The 23,241-nt window shown below is 46.7% G+C and overlaps 2 protein-coding genes across 4 annotated transcripts in view; one reads left to right on the top strand and one right to left on the bottom strand.

The window, feature by feature from the left end:
• Positions 1-8,307, bottom strand: part of RHPN2 (rhophilin Rho GTPase binding protein 2) — a 54,554-nt gene extending 46,247 nt beyond the window's left edge. The window contains exon 1 of one of the 2 annotated variants that reach the window (XM_070398180.1): positions 8,200-8,307. In XM_070398180.1, the coding sequence (XP_070254281.1) occupies positions 8,200-8,259 (60 nt within the window). In that variant the 5' untranslated portion in view covers positions 8,260-8,307. The remainder of the gene's footprint in view (positions 1-8,199) is intronic. The other variant, XM_070398181.1, reaches the window with a different exon arrangement.
• An 8,435-nt stretch (positions 8,308-16,742) lies between these two features.
• GPATCH1 (G-patch domain containing 1) overlaps positions 16,743-23,241 on the top strand; it is a 52,506-nt gene continuing 46,007 nt past the window's right edge. For both annotated transcript variants that reach the window (XM_070398297.1, XM_070398296.1), the window contains exon 1: positions 16,743-16,822. In XM_070398297.1, coding sequence (XP_070254398.1) covers positions 16,750-16,822 — 73 coding nt within the window. In that variant the 5' untranslated portion in view covers positions 16,743-16,749. The remainder of the gene's footprint in view (positions 16,823-23,241) is intronic.

Here is a 23,241-nt window from a genome sequence, read left to right as displayed (position 1 = left end):
AAAAAAAAATTGAACATTTCTATCACCAAATACTTGTGCCTGTTCTAGAACTTCATATTAATGGAATCACACAGTGTGTATTCTTTTGTGTCTGACTTATTTTGCCCAATATTTGAGATTCATCGATGATGTTGCACATATCAGTGGTTTGTTTCTTTTTAGTGTGAGTAGAATTCCACTGTAGGGATGTTTCACAGGTGTATATCTGCCTAACCCATTTGGTTTGGATTTTTCTGGCACCCACAACTAAAACAGGCCTGAGAATAAGTTCACCTAGAGCAAGGGTGGGGAACCTTTTTTCTGCCAAAGGTCATATTTATAACATCATTAACTGACCATACACAATTATCAACTTAAAAATTAGATTTACTGAATTTCAAGTCCCACCTGTGGTTGCCTTCGCAGGACATCCCCACCCCTGACCTAGAGCAGTGATGGCGAACCTATGACACGCGTGTCAGAGGTGACAGGCGAACTCATTTTTTTGGTTGATTTTTCTTTGTTAAATGGCATTTAAATATATAAAATAAATAAAAATATAAATCTTTGTTTTACTATGGTTGCAAATATCAAAAAATTTCTATATGTGACACGGCACCAGAGTTAAGTTAGGGTTTTTCAAAATGCTGACACGCCGAGCTCAAAAGGTTCGCCATCACTGACCTAGAGTGAAAATTCTACTTGTCCTGCATGCCCTTACTGTACAGTCAGATTGTTCAGCTGCAAACAAGTATTGAAGAGCAGGACGACCTAGGCAAACACTGGAGGCACTCAGTTTGAAAGAAAGGGAAGAATACTTAGCTTACCCCTGCAGAGACTGGCACTGAAAAGGTGGATAGGCCAGGCCACCGGGAAGGCAGACACAAAAAGAATGGATCAGTCTTTCCTCCCAGACTGGGAGCCTGCTCTGGGCAGTACTGGCGCCTGGCACCTTCTATCTGGAGAACTGGGGGGCCCTTCTTACACACAGCTACAGAAAAAGCCCATACATGTAGATGCACTTCCAGCAAACTGAGGACACGGTGTGAGCTTGGGGTCCCCAGGTCAGAAATAAGACTGAGTGAGGGATGACAGTGCAGGATCTCCTGGCTACAGACCCTCAGATAGGGGGGCATGGGGAGCAGGTGCTTTCTGCTGCTTCTCTAGCACAGATTATTTTCTCTGCCTTTCTCACTCCTTCCTAGTTACGTAACTCCTCACTCCAACACCAAACTGGAAACAGAATTGTTTGTTTATGAGTTAGCCAGAAGCTGTTAACCAGAAAGCACAGAAATAGCATGCAATACCCTGCAATATACAAAAACGTTTCATTTAACTCTCCACCACGCTAGAGATTCAGAACAGGTTGGATGAACAGAATCCAGCTCTTCCACATCCATAACAATTAAAACATGAATCTAGCACTTGGAAAGAGCCTTCCTGCCCTCCCGGATCTCCACCAGGGCTGCAGCCTAGGTTCAGCTGCCTCCCTATAGCATGCCAACCCATTCACCCACAATATGAATCAACACTCAGCCATAACCTTTAACTAGAGCAGTGGTTCTCAACCTTCTGGCCCTTTAAATACAGTTCCTCATGTTGTGACCCAACCATAAAATTATCTTCGTTGCTACTTCATAACTGTAATGTTGCTACTGTTATGAATCGTAATGTAAATATCTGATATGCAGGATGGTCTAAGGAGACCCCTGTGAAAGGGTCGTTCAACCGCCAAAGGGGTCTCCACCCACAGGTTGAGAACCGCTGAACTAGAGGCTCCCTTCATTCAGTTCTACAAATCTTTACAAACACCTACTGTGTGCAGCTCAGGTGTTTTTCAACATGCTGAATGAACAGCAAAGGTTTACGATCACCAAAGTTCCCATGAATCAAATGTATTTCTAGACCCCCTAATGACCTGCTTATTTCAACCAGTAAGATGTAGTCACCAGCAGTTAATAGTCCTTATCTAGGAGGTGACCGTAAGGGGTGGGGGCTGGGATGTATGTGTGATTTTGTACACTTATGTAATTTTATAACAATTTATGCTACTTTAATAATACAAATAATATTGAAGAAAAAGAAACTACTTCTGGAATGGCTTTCAATCACCTGCCTTTTCTCTTCTTACAATCCAATCTGAACCCTGGGACTTCCTGAAGGCATATGGCCATAGTGAACTCGTGGGTCTGGCCGGAAAGGCCAGAAAGACCTGTATCTCTCCCCATCTCTGGAGCTGCAGGCGAGAGGCCTCACTTGCGCTGGCACCCCTTGCTGTCCACTGTGGCACACACTCAGTCCTCTGGCTGGGCTACACCTGCAGTTTCACTGTCCTCTGTGGCCACCTCCAATGTAGCCTTTGTGTCATGAGACTCTGGTACCTGAGCCAAACGCGGAAGTGGTGATCAGCCCAAAGCCAATGCCTGGTCTCATCAGGTGGTGTCTTGGAACCAATCCAAGTAGCCCCAGGAAGCAAGGGACATTTACAGTGGTACAGCTCATCACCCTGACTCTCCTCTGAGTCACCATGAAAATTCTATTTCTGCCAGGGGACCCCTCCTGGCCAGGATCCCAGAGTGTGAAAAGGTATTTGTCAGACACACCCTCTGGGCTTCCAGTGTGCACCAGTGCAGTTAGGCAGACCCTCCCCAAGCCATGACCAGCCTGGGTGCATGCAGCCCGGGCTTTAGGACTTGTCTCTGACAATGATGGGGTCCAGGGTGGGGAGGAGGCAGCATCACAAACCTTCACATCCCTCCTCCTCCCCCACCTGGGAAAGGATTCAAGGCTCCAAGGGGATGGGCCCAAATACCTGGAGGGACATCACCACTATTCAGTAAAGCTGGAGCAGATGAGCTCCCATGACCTGTGCTCCATGGACTGGCCCAGTGGAAGGCTTCCCCACACACGTGTATAACATTAAATTATACCCTACTGAGACGAATGGTGCAGGGAAGGAACTGGGAGGAGCTTCTGGGTTTGAAAAAAACCACCCCTGCCTTCAGTGCTGGAGCCTCCGGGAGGCCCAGAGTAAACAAGACCGACCATAAACCAGGACACTGTGAACCTTGGGGCCCTCTCCAGCCTGAAGGTTCTATGAATAAGAAACAACTTCTCCTCCAGCTCTTGAGTAAAAACAATGGAGCTAAATTCATTTTGGGTCATTAGCGTTCCCTGAGGATGCAGAGGCAGAGATAGGACTGACAATGCTGCACTTTGTGAGGACTCTGCTTCATTTGGGCCCTTTCAACAGTCCCAGGGAACAGCTTTCTCTAGTTTTTCTTCAGCTGGTTTTCTCTTGGCCAAGAACAGGTTTTCCTTCGGGTTTTAAGACTACAACATCTGAGGAGCCCTGGAGCTGGCCCTGCTCTCAGGATGCAGTGTGATAGAAACTTGCTTTGCTCTGCGTTAACCATAGGCCAGAACACACATTCTTCAAAGACTTTCATTAGGATGAGCATAAAAATATATGTTTAGGGAAAAAAAAACACTCCATTTCCACTGGTCTTTCTCTTAAGAAAGTAATTTGTAATACAATCTTACAGAGCTGTGCCTTTATGTAAACTTATGTAAAGAAAGGAAAAAGTGAGAAGCCACAGAGGAGAGAAATATATTGTGATAGATCAGAAAGTGTTCCGGTTTTTATTTATTTTTTATATTTACTTATTGATTTTTAGGGAGAGAGAGAAACATAAATTGTTCCACTTACTTATGAATTCATTGGTTGCTTCTTATATGTGCCCTGACCGGGGATTGAACACACAACCTTGGAATATTGGGACGATGCTCTAACCAACTGAGCTACTGGGCCAGGGCAACTTGTTTATTTTTAATCCAAAGACCCCCATGCTGTCAGCCCAGGTCGCTGGGGGGTGCCCATGCCTGACCTGGGGTCAAGTTGTGTTCGTGTCTTTAGATTCTGTACAGCCAAGTCCTGTAAAACTCCAAGAAGACCTTGACTTATCAGGGGCTTCCCTCTCTGCCATGACTGTCTCACACATTCAGGGACCAGGCCCAGCCAGCACAGCGAATTTTTAGGCAATTAGTCTTCATTGTACATACAAGTCACACAAAACAGACTCCACCGAAGTTGTGGCTATGGACTGTGGACCCCCACATCCCACTTTTTGATCTATGGATTCAAGCAAACAAGCTGACTTCTGTCCAAGCTATGGGACAAAGCACCAACTCCCCTCACAGCTCAGCACCCCAGGAAATGAGGCTCTCTGTGAACAGAAGCCATACTGAATCAGTGGTGAGTATGCCCCAGAACCTGACGGTGGTCAAGCTGAGCTGTCACTCAAGAAATGCTTTGGAATGAGTGGAGCAGAATGGCATTTTCAAGAAGAGAGGAAAGGTAGGATACAGAGAACAGGATGGCCCAGCCGGTGTGGCTCAGTGGTTGAGCACGGACCTATGAAACAGGGCACATGCCTGTGTTGCCGGCTCTATCCCCAGTAGGGGGTGTGCAGGAGGCTGCCGATTAATGATTCTCTCGTTGAGGATGTTTCTAACTGTCTTCCTCTCTGAAATCAATAAAATATTTTTTAAAAAAAGAAAGAAAGAAAGAGAGAGAGAGAACGGGATGAAAGAGAAGCTCGACTTTAGTAGCAATTAATTTGGTCCTGTAAGAGTGCACAAAATTCCAAAACCAGGTTGGGGGAGCCTGCTTGGGGCAGCCTACATGATGCCCTGACATCTCTAGTCTGGAGGGTCCTCACTACTCCTGGTTGGCTCACCCTCCCAACAGTGCAGCAGCTGTTTCCAATCCTCGAATCCCGACTGGCCTCCTGGGACCCCTCCACCGATTCTCTTCTCCCCCTTGAATCTTCAACAAACCCACCCCACCCAACTTCTTCACCTTCACTCAGCTTTAAAAAGGCTCTAGACTTCCTCATTGTGAAACAAACCTGCCTTCTTCTCTCTTCTTTAACCCCATCTCCCCGCAACGACTATGTTCTCTGCCCTTCTCTCCTGCAACTGCCACATGGACTCTTGGCCCCAACTCTCATTTACTAACAACCTCCAAGGACTAAATCCTAAAAGACTAAGTCTTCTGACTTGTCAACCTCACTTCTCCTCCACTAAAAAGACTCTCTCAGCCCAACCTGTATGGCTCTGGGGTTAAGCTTCGACCTATGAACCATGCGGGCTCAGTCCCCAGTAAGGGGCCTACAGGAGGCTCCGATCAACGATTCTTTCATCATTGATGTTTCTATCTTTCTCTCCCTCTTCTTTCCTCTCTGAAATAAAAATATTTTTTAAAAAAATACTTTCTCAGCTTCCTCAACACTGCTGCTACCCTCCTGGATTGCCTCCCATCTCTCTGCCTGTCCCTTAAGTGGAGGTACTATACCCTTCTGTCTTGGGTCCTTTTTCACAATATCCCACACTGGTGGCCCCAAAGCCACATCCCCAGCCAGGGTGCTCTTGGGGCTGCCAAGTCCTTAGTGTAAACTCCCCATTGGAACCACTACATGGAGGCCTCAAGTCCACCTGCCCCCACACCAGCCTCCTGGGTCCCCATGTCAGTGAAGCACATGACCATCCACTGAGACACCTAAGCAACCTCCCAACCATATCCTATCCATTAGTTCTTCCCTTCCCTGCTGGCACTGCTGTTGCTCAGGGAGGCCCTCATCATTTCAACCTCCTCACTGGATCACTGCCTTCAGTCTGTAAGGGGTGCAGGCTGGTAGGAAGGATGGGTGGGGAGGCTGTGTTTACACAGCATGTTACATAACTGGCTGAAAAACCATCAACAGTCCATATCAGAGTAGGAAGGACAGAGACAATGGAGATCCAAGGGTTTAACCCCAGGCCCCAAACTCTAACTCCTCCACTGCCTGGCTCCACCACTGCCTCTCCCCATCTCCCACCAACCAACAACTCGGCTGTCAGAGTGGTCTTTCTGTGACATGAATCTCACATGTCTGGTCCTGCATAAACCACTTTGATGGATCCCTGACTCTCTTCCCATGCATTCAGGAATCACAACCCTCGAACAACCTCCACTCCCCAGAGGCTTCCGTACATTCGTCTCAGTGGGGTGTAATTTAATGTTATACACGTGTGTGAAGCCTTCTGCTGGGCCAGTCCATGGAGCACAGGTCATGGGAGCTCATCAGCTCCAGCTTTACTGAATAGTGGTGATGTCCCTCCAGGTATTTGGGCCCATCCCCTTGAAGCCTTGAATCCTTTCCCAGGTGGGGGAGGAGCAGGGATGTGAAGGTTTTGATGCTGCCTCCTCCCACCCTAGACCCCACCATTGTCAGAGACAAGGCTTCTTCTCTACCTATCATTCAAGGAGCATTTGTTTTAGGTCAAATTAGCTTCTACCACAGATCAGGAAGGGTTCAATGTCAGCACCTTTTATTTATTTATTTATTTTATTTAATCCTCACCCAAGGATATGTTTTTATTGATTTGAGAGAGAGGGAGAAAGATAAACATCGAACTGTTGCCTCCGGTATACGCCTGGCCAAGAGTCGAACCCGAAACCTAAGTATGAGTCCCGACCGGGAATCGAACCTGAAACCTTTTGGTGTAAGGGACGATGCTCCAACCAACTGAGCCACGTGGCCAGCGTAACATCAGCACCCTTTTTATCTTCATACAAAGAACATTCTTTGGACTGGTATGATATAGCACAATGATCATGACAAGGTCTCCTTTACAAAAGACATGTTTCTCGTTGTAAACCAGTGATTCATCTAATTTCACACCCATTATTCTCTTATCCACGGAAGCTACATCTAAAAAACATCCAACTCTATCTTGTCATGGCTCCCTGGCTATCTACTCTTTCCCGGGCACATCCTCCTCTTGGAAAACCTGTTCTGGAAGACTTGGGAACCTAACCCTCACAGGTGTTCTCCATATCTCCAGCCCCTCCCTCAGTCATTTCCTCCAGATGGTGCTGTAGTTCAGACCTCCTCCGGTTCAGAGAAACAATTCAGGGAGGACATGAAGTCCCAGAAAGAGGTAGCAACTCTCAGGAGGCTAGAGAGCAATTTTGTGGGGGTGGCAGTCAGGTTCCCGAGCCCTAGGACTGAGATCTAGTGATTCCCAGGCCTTGCCTCCTTCTGCAATTCCATGCCCTGTGATCCTCTGTCCCAAATGTCACACATAATTAGAAGTTATAATCCTGTAATTCCATGATGACATCTTTGAACTTAAATATACCTTAAAACTACTCTTTTTTTTAAATGCTAAAAGCAATCCACTTAAAAAAAAATTTCCCCACTCTGTCCTCACCTGTTCCCTGATCCCCCTCCAGTCCTGGGGATCCCCTGGGGCCACTGCTCCTCACCAGAAAGCAAACGCCTCACAAGGAAGGAGGAAGATGCCAAGTCCCTTTACCGCTGGATCGTTAGGCTTTGAACAATTAAGAATTGCTTTTTCTGTGGGAAACAGTTTCACTTCCCTGTTTATAATTACACACTTTACCTTCGGTCATCTATCTTATAAAAAACAACAATCTCTCAACCCACCCAGTTACACCTGGCCAGGCGCCAAAGGCTATTTTTAGACTGGCGGGGACCTGCAAGGAGGAAGGGTGGAAGGTGTCACCGACTCGAGGCTCAAAAGCATCTCCGTAGCCCTGGCCTTGCCACCTGCGGGCATCCGAACGGCTCCGCCTCGCGGGCTGCGGTCGGTTTTGAGGGTCTGGGTGGGAGGCCTGTGTGTGCGCGGAGGGTCGCCTGGACTTGCCAAGTTACCGCGAAGTCCGCACTCGCCCCGGGTGTCTCCAACAATCAAATAAATCACGTTTGCCGCGCTCATGCCCTCCTGGGCGACTTGGGGTGGAAGAGGGGGCTACTCCCGAGGTCACCCCCCACCAACAGCTCTCTCCTGCCCTCTAAAAAGTCAAAGAAACGGATACTGGAAGCAATGCAGAGGCAGAGGAAGACCGCCAGCCGCCTGGGGTGCTCCCTCCATCCCCACCCGTGCCCCGGCCGAGCGCTCGGGTCCTAATGCGCCGCAAAGAGGAGGACGGGGTCCCTTCCCCCGGCCCACCCTCCCGGCCCCGGAAGCCACCTGCTCTCGGAGGCGGGGGACCTGGCCGTCCCACCCCTCCGCACCGGAGCCTCGGCCCGCCTGCCCCAGGCCAGCGCGCTCCCCCCCGCTCCGGCCTGGTCGCCCCCTGGCCGTGCCCTCCACAGCTCGGGGAAAGGAGGCCTGCAGCCCGCAGCTCGCCGCCCTCCCGAAGCCACCAACCTTCCGAAAGTAGCCGTCGTCCTTCTTCTCAGGAGACGCGGGCAGCAGAGCGTCGGTCATGCTGGCGGCTCGGGCGCGGAGAGCCGACTGAGGCTGAGCAGCCGCTCGGGCCCACAAGAGCGCCCAGACCCGCCCCACTCCGCCCCGCCCCTCCCGCGCGGCCGCCCCTCCAGCCCCCTCCACCCACCACCCCGGGGCCTGGCCCGGAGGCCCGGAGACCCGGCGGGGGCCGCCAAGACCCCGCCCAGCGCCCCGCCCCGGCTCCTGATTGGCGGGTGGAGCCGGCGCCCGGGGCGCGAGGCGGCGGCGCGCTGCAGACGGACCCCCAGCTGGCGTGGCTCTGCTCTCCCAGCCTCCGGGGTCTAATCTCGGCGTCGAGCTGTCTCAGCCGGAGAGGGGTGGGGGTTCAGGGGCGCGCCGGGGTCCCCGCGGCCGCAGCCAGCCCAGGCTGGCAACCCGGCCCTGCTCCTGGAGCCGTGGGGGCGAACGCGGCGAACTAAGGTAAAGTCGCGGCTCCAGCCCGAGACTCCAGGGGACAGTGATCAGACCTGACTCCTGGTCGAGGGCGAAGCTGAGCGCCGGGCTGGCCGCCGGAGGGGACCCCGGGCCGAGGCCGGGACGCTAAGGGAGCGTTGGCTGCACCACCCAGGCCTCAGCCAGGTGACTCAGACCGGTTGGCGTGGCAGTCCACTCCCGGTCCCCCCACCCTCGCTGCAGAGACGGGCAGATCCACTGGGAGATGCAGGCGGCCCCGGGAGCTGGGGTCCGCCCGTGAAGGGGTCTGCAGAAAGGGTTTTGTACTTGAGAGACTCGAGGGTTGCCCTTGAACACGTTTCTTAACCACCACTTCAAACCCAGTTTTCTCAACTGCAAAAGGGGGCCGGGTCACCTCTTTGGTCGAAAGTAGTACAACAGAGGAGCGTGTTAAAGCTCTTAGCTGGGTTCAGGGACGCACCTGGCTTAGCCAAAGTGGGACTTAGGGGACTTGGTTCGCTCTACTGTCTCACCCGCCCGCCGCTGATCCGCAGCCTCCGGACGCCGCCTGACCGCACCGAGTCCCACAACCTGCGGTCCGGAGCCGGAAGCTCCCAGCCTCGGGGGCCATATCCTCCCTCCCCACAGCCTCTGTCCTGCAGTCACAAAACCCCTCCCCAGTTGCCGCTGTGTTTGGCGGTCGCGGTGGATGCCACAGGTAGAACAAAACAATCTACTTTCAAAACAGCTAAGCGTTTTCTTCTAAAAAAAAATAATAAATTTTAAAAGGAGGTGCACTCGGAGTTGTTCTAAAGTTTTAAAATAAATAGTAGCAACAACCAAGTAAATGTCAACAACAAAAAATCCACCTGTCACTACCAACTCCAAGATTCTGCACAAGAAAAGGTGTTTCCGGAAAGGACTTTTAATTTTAAGAAAAAAACCTGGACAGTTTTAACCAGCTCAGCGCTGGGACAGGTGTATGGGGAAACTCTAGCAGGTGCAAACACTTCCCTTCTCTCTTAGGGTAAGAAGTAATGAGTATCAAGCTAACGTAATCATGTTAGTCATACTATGACCCATTGCCCTGCAAAAGTACTAGCCCTGATGTGAGTGTGTGTGTGTGTGTGTGTGTGTGGTGGGGGGAGGGATTAACCAAAGAACTACTTTAAAAAATATTTTTATTGATTTCAGAGAGGAAGGGAGAGGGAGAAACAGAAACATTGATGAGAGGATCATTGATGCGCTGCCTACTGCATGCCCCCAAATTGGGATGGAGCCCTGCAACCTGGGCATGTGACCTCCTCGTTCATAGGTCAATGCTCAACTACTGAGCCATAGCAGTCAGGCCAAAGAACGGATATTGAATATATGCATAGTCCATGGACACAGACTAATAATTTGTGAAGGCCTGGGGTGGGGTGGGGTGGGGACTGGAGAGGGGGATGGGGGGGCATATATAATACTATCAACAATAAAAAATAAAAAGAAAAGAAAACTTTTTTCCAAAACCACACATATACAAAAAGTATCCCCCCGGGGGTTGGGAGTTAAAAACAGCTGCTTTGGTTTCTGAGATCCTGGGGGTGGTGGGTCACTCTAACATTTGTAATACTACTCCTGTTACTACTGCTTCCATGATAATAAAGGTGTCAATAATAGGACCTCAACTCTAGCCAGAAAATTTATAGATGTTATGTTTCATTCCCATGACCCTTCGGCAAATAAATTGATTAAATAATCTCCATTTGATAAGACTAAGGCTCAGAGGACTGAATGGCCAATGGCACACTCCTCTGTGTCTGAGATTAGGTTTAGTTCAGGCCTGCTGATTCTAGTCATTCACTATCACCTTCAGATTTCTACCACCTTGAAGCTCCAGTCACTTTTCTATTTGTCTCATGTACATTTCACTTGTACTATTATTGATTTAATAGTCTTTAAATTTACTCACTTTATTTAAACAAACATTATTTTAAAAAAACAACTAAGTCATAACCATAAGGAAAAAACCAGCAGCATGTAGGGAGATACACATAACAGTTAACATAGTGAAGCCCTAGCTGGTTTGGTTCAGCGGATAGTGTGTCGGCCTGTGAACTGAAAGGTCCCTGGTTCAATTCTGGTCAAGGGCACAAGGGTTGTGGGCTCGATCCACAGTGGGGGACTTGTAGGAGGCAGCCAATCCATGAGTCTCTCTCATCATGGATGTTTCTATCTCTCCCTCTTTTTTCCTCTCTGAAATCAATAAAAATATATATTTTTAAAAAGTTAACATAGTGAAAAACAAAATCTGGTATTTAATCTAGCCCAACACCATTGCCTTTTTAAACTGATACTTTGATTAAAAAGGAACAGCAAGAGAAGGAAGCAGGATGTTAAAGACATATCAGCCTACTCTAGGACTAGCTCCTGAGCATCTTTGAAGGAAATCTCTGATTCCCAGCGGGCGTTTCCTGGCTATGTGAGCCACATGGGTATCACTCTTGGGGACTTGTAGGGCTAGACATTCTCATGGCTCTGATAACATTGTAATTAGCTAGTTATTAATAGTAATGTCAAGGTAAGAAACATTCAAACCTGTAAAGAATTTTTGTGAGTTTATTTGAGCCAAACTGTCAACAAATGCCTGGAAGCAGAATTTCAAAGAGTTGAGATAATGGTAGTTTTGCACCCAGTTTTATACATTACAATCAAAAGAAGAGATGTAAGTGGATTACATGAAATCCACGGTGATGATTAGGAAGGCAGGAGAAGGCAAAGTGGGGAAACCTCTGGAATTGGATAAAAAGTAAAATGATAGACACATACTTCTTTTACTTAGGTGGGTGCAGGATAGTTAACAGTCAACAATTAACTCAATAACAATGAGGGGATTTGTGGTCTCTAGTATTTCAATAAGAAAGTACATGGGGGGGAAAAAGTGACATTGATTCCAAAGCTTTTATAGAACAATTTCTATGTATTTCATAAGTGACCATCCCACTGTCAGCACTGATGTGCGGACCATGTGGAAGAAATTACTTCCTAGCCCTAACTGGTTTGGCTCAGGGGATAGAGCGTCATCGGCCTGTGGAGTGAAGGGTCCCAGGTTCCATTCTGGTCAAGGACATGTGCCTTGGTTGCGGGCACATACCCAGTAGGGAGTGTGCAGGAGGCAGCTGATTGATGTTTCTCTCTCATCGATGCTTCTAACTCTCTATCCCTCTCCTTTCTTCTCTGTAAAAAATCAATGAAATATATTTTTGAAAAAGAAAAAAGAAATTACTCCCTACCCAAGTAAGTCAACCCATCTTATCTTCAGTTTCTTGAAAAGATTCTGAGATTTGTGCTTTCTTACATATCTGAATAAGAAAAGAAGGGTACTTGGTGTTTAAGTTGTGTAAATATCAGAATGTCCATACCTGTATATAATTTTAAAATATATTTTTACTAGAGGCCCAGTGCATAGATTCGTCCAGGGTGTGTCCAGCCTGTCTTGCCCAGTCCCAATCAGCCAGACCCCAGCAGCAAGCTAACCTACCGGACAGAGCGTCTGCCCCCTGGTGGTCAGTGCACATCATAGTGACTGGTCAAACGGTCAAAAGAACAGTTGGACACTTAGCATATTAGGCTTTTATTATATAGGATTGATTTTTAGAGATAGGAAAAGGGGCGGAGGAGAGAGAGAGAGACAGAGAGACAGAGAGAGAGAGAGAGAGAAACATCAATGTGAGAGTGAAACATCCATCAGCTGCCTCCTGCACAACTCCTACTGGGGATGGAGCCAAAGCCCAGACATGTGCCCTGACTGGGAATCAAACCGGCAGCCTTTGGGTGCATGGGACAATGCTCAACCAACTGAGCCACACTGGCCAGGGCATACCTGTATATAATTTTTATTAGATTTTATTTGAGTTAAACTGATGACAATTGCTGGGAAGCAAAATCTCAAATGCTTCAGAGAATGAGTTTTGCAGTTTCTTTTATCTTTTTGGAATTAAGGAGGTTGGATTCCAAGAGCAGCATCCCAAGAAAAAGTGGAACCTGCCAGTCTCTTAAAAGTTGGATGTGGGGCCAAAACCGGTTTGGCTCAGCGGATGGAGCGTCGGCCTGCGGACTGAAGGGTCCCGGGTTCGATTCCGGTCAGGGGCATGTGCCTTGGTTGCGGGCACATCCCCGGTGGGAGGTGTGCAGGAGGCGGCTGATCAATGTTTCTCTCTCATCGATGTTTCTAACTCTCTATCCCTCTCCCTTCCTCTCTGTAGGAAATCAATAAAATATATTTAAAAAAAAAAAAAAAGTTGGATGTGGGAATTGTTGTATTGTTGCTTTCACTACATTCTTTTTTGTTGTTGTTAACCCTCACCCGAGGATATTTGTTCCATTGATTTTTAGAGAGAGTAGAAGGGAAGGGGAGAGACGCACAGAGAGAAACATTGATGTGAGAGAGACACATGGATTGGTTGCCTCCAACACACACCCTGACTGGGGCAGGAATCAAGCCTGTAACTGAGGTATGACCGGATTTAAACCCAAGATCCTTCAGCCAGGGGCTGATGCTCTAACCACTGAGCAACCCACTAGAGCTTAAATTCGCTTAAAAATTGAATTTATTGGGGTAACAGTGGTTAATAAAATTACATAGGTTTCAGGTGTACAATTCTATAATACATTATCTGTATACCGTATTGTGTGTTCACCACCCCAAGTCACATCACCTTCCATCACCATTTATCCCCTCATTACCTCCCTCAACCCCCCTTTGCTTTTACTATATTCTTTTAGTCTATGGAGCCTAAATTCAAAAAGAGTGGACATAGACTCCACTTCTTTTTTGAAAAATTTATTTTTATTGATTTCAGAGAGGAAGGGAGAGAGAGAGAGAGAGAGAGAGAGAGATCAATGATGAGAGAGAATCATTGATCGGCTGCCTCCTGCACGCCCCCTTCTGGGGATCGAGTCCGAAACCTGGGCATATGCCCTTGACTGGAATCGAACCCCAGAACCTTCAGTCCACAGGCCAACACTCTATCCACCGAGCCAAACTGGCTAGGACGACTCTTCTCCTTCTCCTTCTCCTTCTCTTTCCTTCTTCTTCTCCTTCTCCTTCTCCTTCTCCTTCTCCTTCTCCTTCTCCTTCTTCTTCTCCTCCTCCTCCTCCTCCTCATTTTTTAAAATATATTTTTAATTATTTCAGAGAGGAAGGGAGAGGGGGAGAGATAGAAATATCAATAATGAGATTCACTGATCGGCTGCCTCCTGCACACCCCCCACTGGGGACTGAGCTCCCAATTGGGGCATGTGCCCTGACTGGGAATTGAACCATGACCTCCTGCCTCATAGGTTGATGCTCAACCACTGAGCCACACTGACGAGGCTAGACTCCATTTCTTTTTTTTTTTTTTTTTTTTTTTTTTTACAGAGAGGAAGGGAGAGAGATAGAGAGTTAGAAACATCGATGAGCGAGAAACATCGATCAGCTGCCTCTTGCACATCTCCTACTGGGGATGTGCCCGCAACCCAGGTACATGCCCTTGACCGGAATCGAACCTGGGACCTTTCAGTCCGCAGGCCAACGCTCTATCCACTGAGCCAAACCGGTTTCGGCTAGACTCCATTTCTTGATGGGAAACAATTTTAGAACCTGTGGTTTTTTTTAAAAAAAATTTAGTTTTGATAACTTTTGTGGGTATTTATTTATTTATTTTTAATCCTTACCTGAGGATATGTTTATTTTTTTTATTTTAGAGAGAGGAAGGGATAAAGAGAGTGTGTGAAAGGGAAACATCAATATGAGCAATATCGATTGTTTGCCTCTTGTATGCGCCTGTGACCTGTGATTGAACCTGCAACCTATGTATGTGCATGGGAATGATGCTCCAACGAACTGAGCCACCCTGCCAGAGCCTCATTCTTATTTTCAAAATTATTTATTGAATTATCACCTGCTAATCATTATTCTGATCTCTGAGGATACAGCAAAGAAAAACAAAAAACAAAACCCTGGTCCAAATCTATGTTCTTGTGGAGCTTACATTCCAATGGAGAAAGACAATAGATATAATAAAGTAAATCAAATATATATTGTGTTAAAAATATAGGGTCAGAGAAGGCTTCACTGAGAAAGAACCTTTGAGCAGAGACTTGAAGAAGGCGAGGCAATGAGTCATGTGGTATCTGGGAGAAGAACATTCTAAGCAGAGAGAACAGAGACTGCAAAGGCTTTGAGGTCAAATGTGCATGGAGTATTTAAGGAACAGCCCCACACCCAGAGATTCTGATTCAGGAGGTCTGGGGATGGGTGGGGGGGGGGGGGCGGGGGGGGGGACATTTTAACAACAGCCTAGTGACTGACTCACAGCCTTCTGACCCTCATTTTGAAAACTTGGGTTTCTAGGTCTGGTTTTTAGCTCAGCCTTATCCCTTACTAACTGAACTTCATTTTCCTCTAATGTAAAAATAACTTTGGGGTAGGATAACAGCACCCAATTTGACAGATGTTTGTTTCTTTTTTATTTTTATTTTGTTTTTTTTGCTTAAAGTATTACAAAGAGTAGTACATATGTCTCTCTTTTTCCCCCCTTGACCTTCCTCCAGCCTCCCCTACCCCCCAGTATCTTGCGTCCATGGGTTGATCTCTTACCTCCCGCCCCCAACCCTCCCCAGCCTTCCTGCTGTAGTTTGACTGTCTGTTCCATGCTGATCTACCTCTGTATCTATTTTTGTTTATCAGTTTATAATGGTCTTTATTATCCACAAATGAGTGAGATCATGTATTTGTCTTTCATTGACTGGCTGATTTCACTTAGCATAATGTTCTCCAGTTCCATCCATGCTGTGGCAAATGGTAAGAATTCCTTCTTTTTTACAGCAGCATAGTATTCCATTGTGTTGATGTACCACAGTTTTCTAATCCATTCATCTGCATATGGGCACTTAGGCTGTTTCCAGATCTTAGCTATGGTAAATTGTGCTGCTATGAACATAGGGGTGCATATATCCTTTCTGTTGGTGTTTATGGTTTCTTGGGATATATTCCTAGAAGTGGGATCACTGGGTCAAATGGGAGTTCCATTTTTAACTTTTTGAGGAAACTCCATTCTGTCTTCCGTAGTGGCTGCACCAGTCTGCATTTCCACCAGCAGTGCAGGAAGGTTTCTTTTTCTCTGCATCCTCGCCAGCACTTGTCATTTGTTGAGATGTTTGTTTCTTTAGGTTCAGTAAGGGAGCCCCCACCCACCTCACAGCAACCTTTTCCTTGCCTGCTTGCTTTTTCTTTCCCCTTTCTGGTTTTCTTTCTCTTTTCAGATTTCCTTCTCTCTCTCTCTCTCTCTCTCTCTCTCTCTCTCTCTCTCTCTCTCTCCTTCTCCCCCAGCCTCCTCCTTACCCTTTTCTTTTATGCTCTCGTTTATTTTTCTCTTTTGATCAAGTGTTGTCCTGGGCTTCCTTCACCCTGAGCAACGGGGTTTCCAGGTCTGTGCATCCCTCCAGAGGTCTGGAAAGGGGCTCCACTCATGCAAACGTTACAATGATGTGTGCCACCTGTGTGTATCTGGGAGCACAGGGACTTTCCCAGCAGGTGGCGGGGTGGTGCGGAGGGGTATCTGCTGGCAGTCAGGGCAAGGGGAGTCCGCCTGGTGGCCGAACAGCTGGGTGGTTTCCAGCTTCTCTCCGTGTCTCCTAGGGCGGGCTGTTGTGCCTTCCCTGGTCTCCGAGGCAACGCCTTCCAGGTCCGCCTCCTGCAGACGGGTTTGAGAACTCCTAGGCGCAGATCTGAGGCCAGAATCCCAGCGGTTCTCAACCTGTGGGTCGCGACCCCTTTGGCGGTCCAACGACCCTTTCACAGGGGTCGCCTAAGACCATCCTGCATATCAGATATTTACATTACGATTCATAACAGTAGCAACATTACAGTTATGAAGTAGCAACGAAAATAATTATATGGTTGGGTCACAACATGAGGAACTGTATTTAAAGGGCCAGAAGGTTGAGAACCACTGGGCCAGAAGCTTAGGTTTGCGGAGCGGAAAGAGCGGAAGGCTTTTGGCCTGTCGAGGCGCCCGTAGCGAGGGGGCGGGGCTGGCAGGGAGCAGGATGGCGGCGCCGGACAGTGACAGCGAGGAGGACTTGGTCAGCTATGGGACAGGCTTGGAGCCACTGGAAGAAGGTGCGAGTCTGTTTGGGGTCCAGGATTCGCGGAGAAACGCATAACACTATGCGAGCCTTGGCTGGCCCCGGGCCAAGACCCCCACTGCGGGCGCTGGGAACAGCGATGCGAGGCGTGCGCCGCGCTTTCGGGGCTCACGTTCTGGAGCGACGGACGAGAGACTCAGGGATGGGAAACAGCAAGATGCCGAGACAAGCTCCTGGGAGAGTGGGGTTGGGTGGTCAGGCAATGTCTTTACGAGGAGGTCAGATTTGAAACAGAGGAGGGAACCAACAGTACGAAGATCTGGGGGAAGAGCATTTCAGGTGGCACAGCAGAGGCCAAGGCTCTGAAGTCGGGGCCAGTTTTGCAGATTGAGGGACAGGCAGGACTGGTGTCGGTGGAGCGGAGAGTGTAGGAGTGTGGGAGAGTTCATCGGGGAGTTTACACAGGGGAGAGGTGTACATTTTAAAGATTACCTATTTTGAGAATAGGTGTCGGGTTGGGGGTGGGCAAGAGCGAAGCAGGGAGATCAGCAAAAAGAGGTCTGGAGATGCTGCTTGGACTGGAGTGTTAGCGGTGGCCACGGTGATAAGTCGTGTCCTGGGTCCAGATACACTTTGAAAGCAGAGCTGACAAGCTTGCTGGTGGGATGTAGGGGAGGGCAAGGCAAGCAAGCTGCTCTCCCATGCTCTGGCCTGATCCTCTTAATGACTTGATTTGTTCAGCAAAGTATGTATTGAATGCCCAGTAAGGACTGATGGCAGTTCTTTCCCTGTGGGGAAGAGGAAGGAAGCATGGTGGGCTGGGAGTTCCTTGCAGACCTCCTATTGGTGAGATCTCTTTCCTACCCTGACCACATCCTGCTGGCTGGTTGTACTTCTGGGACATTTCCACTGGCCCTTTTATTACCTATGAACAGTTGTAATCATTAGAAACTTCTGCCATATACTGGCCCTGCTGCCATCCTCTGCTTACAAAAGACGGAGAAAGGCTAGTCTGCTGAAAGCTCTTTATGTGTTTGAAGACAGCCTTTGAATTTCTTTTAAGGCATCTCGGTACCACGCTTAACATCCTCAGCTCTCTGATACATTCATTTACAGTCCACTACCCTGATTTGTTAAAGCATTTCTCCAAGTATGGTACCAGAGTGTGGGTAGAACAGGGCCGTCACTACTGTGTCTTTTATTCTAGACTGAATTTCTTTAATACAGTCTAAGATTACATTAGCTTCATTGGAAAATACATCACCCCATGATCTCAATGAATTTGTTGACAAAGATCCTTTATTTAAAGAGTTTCAAATCTAAACTCTTAAGAGCTGTCAACTTAAGAAATGTTCAAGCCTGTAGATAATTGTTAGAGTTTGAGCTTCTTTGAACCAAACAGGATATGCCTGGAAGCAAGATCTCAACAGACTAAAAAAAATGCCTCCCAAAATGATAGTTTACCAAAATGATAATTTACAAGAGTGGTTTATTATTATTATTATTATTATTGCATTTGGCCTGCCCGGTGTTGCTCAGTGGTTGAGTGTCAACCCATGAACCAGAACATGGTTCGATTCCCTGTCAGGGTGCATGCCTTGTGGGCTCCATCCCCAGAAGTGGGTGTGCAGGAGGCAGCCAATCAATGATTCTCTCTCATCATTGATGTTTCTACCTCTCTCCTCCTCCCTCTCCCTTCCTCTCTCTGAAATCACTAAAAAAAGCATTTGGCCCTGGTCCATGTGGCTCAGTTGGTTGAGCATCTTCCCATGCACCGAAAGGTTGCCAGTTCGATTCCTCATCAGGGCACATGCCCAGATTGTGGGATCAATCCCGGTCTGGGTGGATGCGGGAGGCAACCAATCAACATTTCTCTTTTAGGTGGGTATTTCTCTCCCTCTCCTTTCTTCTCTCTCTAAAAACATAAAACATTTTTTTAAAAAAAGGGCATTTGGAGTTAAGGAGGGGACCTAAGGAAGATTAAATGAAATTGAGAGAAAGCAAGGTGGGGATTAGATTACAGGGCAGTAACAAGATTATGTGCTCCCTTGAGGGAGGTTACATCTCTGAGGGGTCTGAAAAAAGAGGATTTCTTTGTCATTTCAAAGATGTGTTAACCTAGATACACAAGAATAATGGACAGGGCTTGCTTAAGGCAAAGATAAATCTTTCTAGAAAAGTTACATGCTTTGGGTGTGACTACTTACCATGACATGCCTGTTAAGAATTTATGTTCAGATCACCCTATGAGGTCACTGGTCTTGTCAGATTTATTGTAGAACTCCCCTTTCATCGACAGAACGAAAGTACAAGGTTCACAAGTGCAAAAGTATGTGACGGTAGACAGGAAATAACCTATGCAAGCTAGCAGGAAAACTTGAGAAGGCAGCATGGGATCCTTTGGAAACTGGTTTGAATTTAGCTGTGCAGGGCAAGGGTTAAATGGGCGTGGTGGTTTATAACCATCTTAGGCAGCTGTTCATATCTATTCTATATTTCTGGTCTCATAGTTGTTTCCTTGTGAAGTGACGTATTGTATGTAAGTCATCAAATACTTGACCTATATTTTTCTAAATCTTCCTGTTTTGATGTTGCACGAAATCTGACATGAAGCCTAATGGTCTAACCTTGCTTTCGAAGTGGAAGGGAAGGACTTTTGATTTGTAGATTTTTTTCCCTGGCCTGAAATCATCCTTTAAATTCTCACTATTAGAAGTTTTTAAAAATATACATATATATTTTAATTTTAATTTTATTGATTTTAGATAGAGGGAGGAAAGGAGAACAAGAGAGAGAGAATAAATCAGTTTGTTGTTCCACTTATTTATGCATTCATTGGTTGGTTCTTGTATGTGCTCTGACCCGGGATCGAACCTACAACCTTGGTATAGAGGGATAGTGCTCTGACCGACTGAGCTACCCAGCCAGAAGTTTGAGTATTGATTTATTGTTTCCCAAGCACTTTGAAGTTTAAATGCACTCTGAGTACATTTTACATTATAACATACTAGAGCCATAATCATTTTTACTTCCTGCTTTGAAGTCTTAGTGACAGGTTAGACAAACATTGTTGGAGGAAAGACTCCGCCACTTAATTAAAGTTGCTGTCCTTGATAGAAAGGTTTATTGGCTGCACTGTCACACACAGACCCAGAGACATCATAGGCCCTCTGGCCTGGAAGGAGAGGGGCACCAGTACTTACCTACTCTTTCCTTAGACACTTTTACTTGGCTCTAGAATTGTCACCTCCAGCTCATTCTGTTACCGGAGGGGTTTGTGCCCCAGGTGGGGCTCCTAGGGCTCACCGGTAGTGTATAGATTCTTGACTTCATGTAGGAAAGATTTCACAACATGAGTCCAGGTGGTTTTGAGAGTATGTTTATTAAAGGTGGGGACAGTGAAATAAAGGAAGGGCTTATGGTAGAAGAAACAACAGGAGAAAGTCAGAGAATAGGGGCCCTTGGAGACAGGTTCAGGGGATAAGCCTGGGTCGAGATGCTGCTAATCAATGCTCCCCTGATTGCAAGGCTTGTGGGGACCCTTAAAGTTTAGGAGAAAAAGAGCAAAGATACAAGGCTTGGGTGTGCTCTAGTGAGAGCACACTGTGGAGCCTTTGTCTTGAGGCTTTTTAAACCTTTTCTTGGCAGGCTGGAATCCTAGGGGAGATCTAAGAGGAGGTCTTAACAGAATATTCATTAGCTTTCCAGGCGTGTCCTTCAATATGTTGATTCATCAAAATGTGCATATAGACAGGTCAGGGTTATTTTCTGGTTAGTTTTATTTGTAAAGAATGCATTGAAAAGGGACGGACTGAGGCTGGTCTGCCCAGGGACAGTCTGGAATGTGTAAACCATTTGCTCCTAAGTGTCCTTGGTTAGGGAAGATAAAATCTTGTGATTTATTAGCTGGCTGTAAATTGCTCAAATTATTTGGCCTTGTCTAATTATTTTGTCTCAGTTTCCTTTATTCCACTTGTCAAGGACTTTCCCTAGCTTACTATCCTGCTTCAGTCCTGAACACAAATTAGTTTTAGGACAGTGAGCTCGGCGTGTCAGCATTTTGAAAAACCCTAACTTAACTCTAGTGCCGTGTCACATATAGAAATTTTTTGATATTTGCAACCATAGTAAAACAAAGATTTATATTTTTTATATTTATTTTATATATTTAAATGCCATTTAACAAAGAAAAGTCAACCAAAAAAAACGAGTTCGCGTGTCACCTCTGATGTCATAGGTTTGCCATCACTGTTTTAGGACCATTTTCCTCCTCCTTGGTGCTGTGACTCTCCCACTTAAAACGATCTGGCACAGCTGGTGTGGTTCAGTGGTTGAGCATCAACCTATGAACAAGGAGGTCACGGTTCGATTCTTGGTCAGGGCACATGGACTTGATCCCCAGTGGGCGTTATGCAGGAGGCAGTCCATCAGTGCTACTCTCATCATTGATGTTTCTATCGCTCTCCCTCTCCCTTATTCTCTGAAATCAATAAAAAAAACAAGTCTCTGTGGCTCCCATCACCCATAAGACATATCACAGACCCTGCAGCACCATATTCAAGGCCTTCTTCATGATCCTCCCTTCTGGTTTCATGTTACATTCCTTCCCTGCCATCCAGTTAGACTAGACTACTTTCTCAAAACATCTGACATTACCCTTTTAGGCCTCCGTTGGGAATTGTGTTTATATTTGCAGCTATCAAATTCTGCTCCTGCTTAGAGTGACGGTGATGTTGTGCTCTTTACACATTGTCAGAAGAGTTCCTATACACACAGGTCTCCTCTGCCAGGCTCTGGGCACCCTGGGAGCAGGGGTGGAGTTGCATTTAGTATTCCATACCTAGGATCTAGAACAGGGCTGCTTCCATGTGAGGCCCTCAGTAAACTTTTGGTCAGGGATGAGTGAAGGACAGTATGGGTGGCATCCCTGGCTTGGAAGCACAGTTGAGATCTGATTTCAGCTTTGTGCTATTAGCTGTGGACCTCAGGGCAGATACTTAATCAAAGCATCTTTATCAGGGAATGATGAATGAAATAACATGTGTGACAAGAAGGGGTTAGTTATTATTAGTAGCAATAATTATAACCAGGCCTGGCTAAAATGCCACCTTCTCCCTGGAGTTTTCCAGGCTGTGGTTAAAGGCGGCGCCTCCTCGGGAGTCCTGTGGTTGGCCCTCATCTACAGCCATGGGTCCCGAGCAGTTATCTGCAGATCTTGCCTCCCCTTTCAGATCAGAAGCATCTGGAGAACAGAGCAAGACCAGCACCCCGCATTGGGAGGACCTGCCTCTCGCACCTTCACACGATGACTGTTCCCCACAACAAACTGGCAATAGGCGCTAATGTTGAGAAACCCCTCCTTTGCCAAAAATCATGCCAAGTGCACATGCCCTAACAGAGTGTGTTTACTGCATTTCTAAGATATGGTGAAAATCTTGGATTGTGGCTCCTAAATTGTAAGTTCTTTAGAGTGAATTATAGCTGATGTTAACTGAGCTTTGCTAAGATCAGACACTGTGTATAGATCTCTGAATGTGGTATTTAATCCTCAGCACCAATCTTAAGATAGGCTCTGTTAGTGCCCTTATTTTGTAGTTTTGGAGCTAAGGCTTATGGAGATCAAGTAACTTGCCCAAGTTTACAGAGCTAGCAAGTAATAGGGTAAGGGGATTTGAGCCCAGATCTGCTGGTCTTCAAATTCTGTGGATTACTCTTGACTATACTTTTTTTCTTTTTAAATATATTTTTACTGATTTCAGAGAGGGAGGGAGAGAGTGAGAGATAGAAACATCAATGATGAGAGAGAATCATTGATCAGCTGCCTCCTGCATGACCCCCACTTGGGATAGAGCCTGCAACCCGGGCATGGCCCCTGATGGGGAATCGAACCCTGACCTCCTGGTTCATAGGTTGATGCTCAACCACTGAGCCACTCCAGCCAGGCAAGTTCCTTTACTTTTTGTTCCATCTTCCAGAAGTAGTAACTGGCTTAATTATTGAAGTAACAAATACACATGAACTTTAAGACACATCTTACCTATTGTGAATAATAATAATAATAATGGTAATAATAATAATAGTACTACCTCATACTTTAAAAGTATTTATTATGTGTCCCTCTCCTTGTTAAGCACTTCACAGGCATTATCTTATTTAATTTTCATAACAATCATATGAAATAGTTATTACTATTAGTGTCATCCCCATTTTATTTTTAAAATTTATTTAAAATATGTTTTTATTGATTTTTAGAGAGAGAGGAAGGGAGAGGGAGAGAGAGAAACATCTGTCAGCTGCCTCCCGCACGCCCCCTACTGGGGATTGAGCCTGCAACTCAAACAAGTGCCCTGAAGGGAATTGAACCAACAACTTCTTGGTTCATGGGTTGACGCTCAGCCACAGAGCCACACCTGACGGGCTCATCCGTTTTAAAGATGAGGAAATTGAGGCACA

Source organism: Myotis yumanensis, unplaced genomic scaffold (assembly GCF_028538775.1).
Source record: "Myotis yumanensis isolate MYYU_CA2020_CCGP unplaced genomic scaffold, mMyoYum1.0.hap1 SCAF_18, whole genome shotgun sequence".
Lineage (NCBI taxonomy): Eukaryota > Metazoa > Chordata > Mammalia > Chiroptera > Vespertilionidae > Myotis > Myotis yumanensis.
The sequence above is the reverse complement of the archived record's forward strand: the minus strand, read 5'-3'. Positions and strand labels throughout refer to the sequence as shown.